General features: G+C 34.2%; 1 protein-coding gene across 1 annotated transcript; it reads right to left on the bottom strand.

Moving 5' to 3' along the window:
• Positions 1-1,798: 1,798 nt before the first annotated feature.
• Positions 1,799-4,679, bottom strand: LOC129514957 (olfactory receptor 10AG1-like). Its single transcript, XM_055333648.1, has 2 exons — positions 4,670-4,679; positions 1,799-2,736 (listed from the first exon to the last, which is right to left on the bottom strand). The coding sequence occupies exons 1-2, from the start codon at positions 4,677-4,679 to the stop codon at positions 1,799-1,801; spliced, it is 948 nt and encodes a 315-aa protein (XP_055189623.1).
• Positions 4,680-6,873: the final 2,194 nt, after the last annotated feature.

The following is a 6,873-nucleotide window of genomic DNA, read 5'->3' as shown; positions in this document are numbered from 1 at the left end:
ATTCATGAAGTGCTGAAGAAAATCCAATAAGATCTTTAAGATTTACTTAGTTGGATTTCTGTTCTTAACAGAATGTACTGAAAGAAAGTGCTTAATGAACTGCTTAAGATGTTGATAAAGAGATTTAAATTGAGTTATCTGAACTCCTGGGATAGCACTGTATCTGTGACATCATGATTCCTGCTTTACTAAATTTCAGAAACAGCAAACACCACCACTACTATCTTTATCATAATCATCATCTTTATCATCATTATCATCACCACCACCACCATCATCATCATCTTCATCATCTTCAGCATCATCATCATCACCATCATGGTCTTTATCATAGGCATACATAAATTTCTTATGTAAAACATTGAATGAGAAGGGTATAAACATGTATATTTCCAAGGATAAAATACAGAAATAAATAAATGAGGTACATTATGTTAGGTGGTAGAGGATGTAGATGGCTTGATGAAGTAAAATATAACCATCTAAAGAATGGGAACTAACATTGTCATATAAGCGTATGTACAATTACAGCTAAAACTGCAGAATGTCATAATTGTCAAAGAACTGCTAATAGATGTTCTCAGGGACAGATGCACTAATCATGTCTTCATGCCAGTGACTAATGTGAGAACCTGGAACTGGGAGGATAGGCACTAGTGGTTCTGTTGACAGGTGTTCATTTTCCCTGATAAAACCAGTTCAGAGGTTTAATAATTTCAGACTCTTTAGAAAGGGTTAAAGGCATGAAAGTTTAGGCACCCTGTTACAGCTATGTGGACTTTGAGTAGTCCTGCAAATAACTTCTAACACATTCCTTCACTTTCCAACTCATGGATATTTTATTTTCAAAATATGAAGTGGCAAGGAGTAGCTATTTGGAATGCTATGAAAGAAGTAGTGAAGTAATCCAAAACAAATTACTTTGGGGCCAAAATTGTTAAGTTAAATACAGAAGGATGTTATTAGAAAAAGAGCTAAGTGAATGTAAGATTTTCTTTTGGTGTGATGATTAGAATAATTCCACATGGCTGCATAGTAGGTTGCACTTTCAATTTTTACTGATGCTCTGAAATCTCTTGATTTTGCCAGGAGTCTGTGATGTGTCATGACAATATTCATTTATCCATTAATTTATTTGGTAAATTCATTAAATTCATTCAACAAAACATTTATTGTTTAGCTGCTATTACCAATCTCTGCCTATAGAATCAAGGAATCAAAGAATGTTAACAAATACAAGTGTGAAGATTAGGAAAGCATTTAGGTAAATAATTTATATGTATTTTTTAGTATAGTCAAGCCAAAAATTTTAATAGTTTGAGTTCTGTTTTACATGATGTTTTTAAAGATTTTATTTATTTATTCATGAGAGACACTGAAAGAGAGGCAGAGACATAGGCAGAAGAAGAAGTGGGCTCCCTGTGGGATGTCTGATGTGGGACTTAATGCCAGGATCCTGGAACCTTGTTCCAAGCCAAATACAGATGCTCAACCACTGAGCCACAAGCATCCCTAGTTTATATAAATTTCATTTCTATTCAAATTTCATATGAAATGTGTGGTGCATATTAGTATTTTATTCATGAGGCAGGATTATTCTTTAAGCTTGGGCCACTGAAGACAGATTAAATTGCCTGATACATAACCAAGCACAATAAATTGTAGGTTGGTATTTAGAAGTAAGTAGAAGTACATCATAAGCTGGAAGTAGCTAACTTCTTACAAGGGAATGTAGAAATTAGAAATGTTCCTCTGATCAATGTGTGGCAAGCAGCTAAAGCATTTACAATTAATCTCATCACACTATTTTTTTAAGTAACAGTCTTCTGAGTGCTGCAATCACATCCTTGTTCCTAAGGCTGTATATCATAGGATTAAACATTGGAGTCACAATGGTATAGAGAAGAGACAACATTTTGTCAGTTCCAGCAGAATGAATGGATTTGGGCCTTAAGTAGGTGATGGTAGCTGATCCAAAGAATAAAAGCACAACAATGATATGGGAAGAACAGGTGGAGAAGGCTTTAGACCGGCCCCTGGCTGAGGACAACTTTAGGATGGTGGAAATGATTTTCACATAAGAGCCAAGTATAAATAGAAAGGGAATCATTGCAAATAATATAGCAACTACAAAGACACACATCTCATTAAGTGAAGTGTCCCCACAAGCCAGCTTGATCAATGGGGGGATGTCACAGAAGAAGTGGTTAATTTGATTAGAACCACAGAAAGGCAGCGAGAACACCTGACATGTTTGTCCTATCTGGACTGGAATTCCACTAAGCCAGGCACCAACAGCCAGTTGGACGCACATCTTGTGGTTCATGATGAGAGGGTAATGCAGAGGGTTACAAATGGCCACGTAGCGGTCATAGGCCATCACAGCGAGGAGGAAACATTCAGTGGCTCCCAGCATGAGGAAGAAGCACATTTGAGTGGCACAGCCCAACCACGAAATGCTTCTGTCCTGAGTCCAAAGGTTCACCAGAATCCTGGGGAGGGTGACAGACACATAACAGATTTCCAAGGAAGAAAAATTTGCCAGGAAAAAATACATAGGTTTCTGGAGTGCAGCATCAAGATTGGTTATTATTATTATGAGGCTATTTCCAATTAAGATAATAACATAAACGATGGAGAACACCCCAAATAGAAACCCTTGGAGGTTTGGAAGGTCAGAAAATCCCAAGAGTACAAATTGTGTTATTGTGGAACCATTGTCTTCTGCTCTCATCTCTTCAACGTCATCTGTGGGAATGATTGAATCAGAAGTCCAAGTTACTCTGATTTCTTTGGTTCTTGTTTTCTTGCACACAAACAGGATGGCTTACCTGCCAATTTTTCCCATCCTCTGTTAAAACAAATCTGTAATTACCAGCACTGTAAAGTGTGGTGAAGTGTATCTTTCATTATTATTAAATATATTTGTAAGAAAAAAAATCCATGTTTTTTTCTGATATGAATTATCATATTGCTTTGCTTCTGAAGATATGTGATTATCATTTTGCTATCCATAGGAATACTCAAAAGTACAAAATCTGAATTTATGTTCACCTGTGACAAGGATTCCATTCTTTCACCTCCTATGTTTTCTCCCCACCCCTCAACTCTGTTTTCCACTATTATCAATTCAAAATAAATCTCATTGCACAAGTAAACATTTTGTAAGCCTCCTAAATTAGCTTTCGGGCTGAATACAGTTCATTTTTAAAGTAGTGGGGTTTTCTGGGAATTTGTAAGTCTCTTGAGCTTTGACATTCTGCATGCTTAACTATTTTACTGTAAAACAAAATCGATGAGCCGAACACTAAATATTATGGGGTGTTATTTTATCTTTAAAGTGTGTATTTTAGTGTAAGATCCCTGAAATCAGCAGTCATTTTTTTAAGGTTTTGCAGAGGGAAGAAAATGAAGTTTAAAATGGTGTATGTGTCCCAAAATACCCAAAAGTAGAAGGCAGGCTAACACTTATGTTCAAGAAAACAATCCCAATTACAATGTACACCCCTCACAAATTTACCTTATAAAAGAAATATCAACCAAAACTCATCTTTGAGACCTTCCTAAATTACCCAGATCCTCAATAACTGTTATCATTCTGATGATCCCATTAATCCTTTCTCTCTTTTCCTTCCACACATATGTGTCTATGTTTATGCACATGAGTGTATCGGGGTGAATGTACTTTTCTCATTGCTATCAGTCAATTATAAACTTCTTTTGATATTTTCTACATCTTTCTATGCAATTCATATTATATATATATATTTTTTTCACATTTTCAAAATGTGATTTACTCACTTCTTGAATAAATTACAAATGAGCCAAATTGGTAGTTCTTTGCAACAGTCTTAGATGCTTATACCTTAGTGTAAACATGAGTTCCTATAAAATGCAGACGTCCCCCACTTCTCTCCCTCTTATAGATCAAGCATGCCTTCTGTGGTTTTAGTATGTGTTTGAATTATACTCTTTTCATTCACTCTTGTGGAAGTAGCAAATTGCTTCATTTTTTTCAATATGTCTAGATAACTTGCATATTATGAGTTAGCTATTTTGGAAGCCAATAGAAACTAACTGCAAAGAGAAGATATGTCTGTAACTATATTCTAAGTGTGTTTTATATGGACAATGGTCAAATTTAAGCTAAAAACATAGACTCAGGGCAGCCCTGGTGGCTCAGCAGTTTAGCGCTGCTTTCAGCCCAGGACATGATCCTGGAGACCCGGGTAGAGTCCCACGTCGGGCTCCTTGCATGGAGCCTGCCTGTGTCTCTGCCTCTCTCTCTCTCTCTCTCTCTTTCTCTCTGTGTGTCTCTCATGAATAAATAAATAAAATCTTAAAAAAACAAAATACATAACTCAAAAGGGGCAGGAACAACAGTCCATGCAAACCTTGAGCATCCAATGATTTCCTGTTGGCTAAGAAAAGGAAAAATTAATGCTAATTTCTTTTACAGTCTACAATATTCCAAACTACATATTAAAGTAATAAAGGTATTTAAATTTTACCCCACTATTAAACAATTATTTCAATGGAAACTTGGTTACAGAGAATGTAAAAATGCTATAAGTGAGTGTAAGATGGTCAGAAATTAGCAGCTGATAGGTGTTATACAACACTACACAACCAAGGCTGTTTTTCGCTATACCATCCTACACACATTTACTATGCTTCATTCACCTATTTAATTTGACATAGTGTCCAACATATGCACAATTACTCAAATTATTTGTTGAATTAATCACTGCATCTTTCTAGACTAGCATGCCTCATGCACCCACATTTGATGAATAAACCATTGCTCTCAGAAACTGCCATTCTATTTATTCTCTTTATTGGATCTGCTCTTCATGTAAGCTCTTCTCTCATTATTTGGTTTCCTTTACATTTTTTTCTTACTGTTCCAATGGACTAGTACATTTGAAAAGCAAATCAAAACTAAGAAACTAACAAACAATTAACAAGGGGAAGCAGCATCAAAACTTGCAATCAAGAATATAATGTTCTAGAGGTGCTTGGGTGGCATCTGATTCTTGACTTTGATTCAGGTCATGACCTTAGGGTCATGGGTTGAGCCCGGCATCAGGCTCAGAGTGGAGTATGCTGAAGATTTTCTTTTCCCACTCTTTCTACCCTTCACTCCAATTGTGCATTCTCTCTTTCTCAAACAAATAAAATATTAAAATATATATATATTATATATATAATGTTCTATATTTACTGAAGCTTTTCTGCTTCCCCTCCACTTTTCATTTGTAAAATGGAACAATAATTTCATGAATATCTGATGGAATTCTCAGTGTAAAACCATTTATAGAGTAAAGAAGGTTTTAACAATTAATATTTAATAATGATTAAAATAAATATTAAAATATTAACTGAATCATGTGCTTATATTCTGAACACAACCTCACCAACAAAAGCATCCTCAAATCTTGCAGCATAGCCCTAGTTTTTCTGACTTCTGGAAACCTTTAGATGCTCTACTTATACAACTCAGAAAATACTATATCATGCAGGTAAATGTCAATTCTGCTTTTGTTCAAATATTTTGTTTGTTTTCTCTGGTCTTCCACTGAAATAATTTTTTGATGTGAAGATTGGGTTTTCAATCTATCATCTGAATGTATAACATGCTTGTATTCAAAACAGGTATGTAAAATCAAATTGAAGTTAAGAAATAAAAAATCAGAATTTGGTGGATGCAATTCAGAAGGCTTTTTCCTTTAGAAGTTGCTAAAGTTAAAAAATGAAAACATGCTGACATCTCTTTAGCATCTTTAAAATCATTTATCATGGAACCTAACTCTTTTTTTAAATTTATTTTATTATTTTATTTTATTTTATTATTATTTTTTTGAAACCTAACTCTTAACAAGCAAAAATTACCTTTGGTAATAGCTGGATGCTAACCCATTTCAAAAAGGTCCACTTACTATCTTGTTCCTTAGTTATATATAATTAAATTTTCAGGAGATATGATCTTCAGATTTAGTACTGCAAACTACTTAACACATAGTAGTTATGCATGTTAGCACCAAAGATGGTGACAGTGATGATTATCTTGATGATAATACAGATGTCAGTAATCTTTGATATATTGGTCTATTATGTTACAAAGTACTTTATATTTTCTTTTATGTTATAATTATAAGTCAGAAAAATTAAAAGGCAGTCTGAATCAGTGTTTTGAAGTTAAACCAGAGTAACAATACTGACAAAAGATCCCTTTTAAAATTTTCTGTAAATAAAATTTGTTCAGTTCTTTGCTGATAACCAAAAAGATGATTGTTAGTAAAGCTAAATTTGGTATTAGACAAAAATTCATGCTTACCTATTTGGATAGAGGTTAAATACAATGCTTGCCTTTATTGATTGAAGAAGACAGAATGAGAACTGTATTTTTGACAGGTAATTTACTTTTATTTGAAACAGAAGTTAATTCCATTCTAAAATATGTTCACACCTAGTGCTCTTTATAAGGAAATATCTTATACCCTTGGGATCAGCTCCTTTCCTGTGTCACTTTCTAATTAAACTAAACCATTCTGTCTGCCAATCAAGAAGTTTGGTATAATAACCAAAAACACATCTGGCCATACCACTTTTTCTCTAAATTCTCTATGCCTCTTACTTTTTTAAAATGATCATTAAGAAATATAAGCATTGTAAAATCAGAAATTTATGGTTACATATTACTTATAATAGAAACTAAGATGTTCTAATAAAGATGCAAGTGTGTAGTGTCTTAAAGTTTATTTCTCTCTCATTAAAAATTCAGAGGTAAGAAATCTAGGGCTGTTGGGGGCAGTGATGTCACCTTCAATGTGAACCTGCCATCATCATGTCCATGTTAGTCAGGTAGTCTCA

Source organism: Nyctereutes procyonoides, unplaced genomic scaffold (genome assembly GCF_905146905.1).
Source record: "Nyctereutes procyonoides isolate TBG_1078 unplaced genomic scaffold, NYPRO_anot_genome, whole genome shotgun sequence".
In the NCBI taxonomy this organism is placed as follows: Eukaryota; Metazoa; Chordata; class Mammalia; order Carnivora; family Canidae; genus Nyctereutes; species Nyctereutes procyonoides.
The sequence above is the reverse complement of the archived record's forward strand: the minus strand, read 5'-3'. Positions and strand labels throughout refer to the sequence as shown.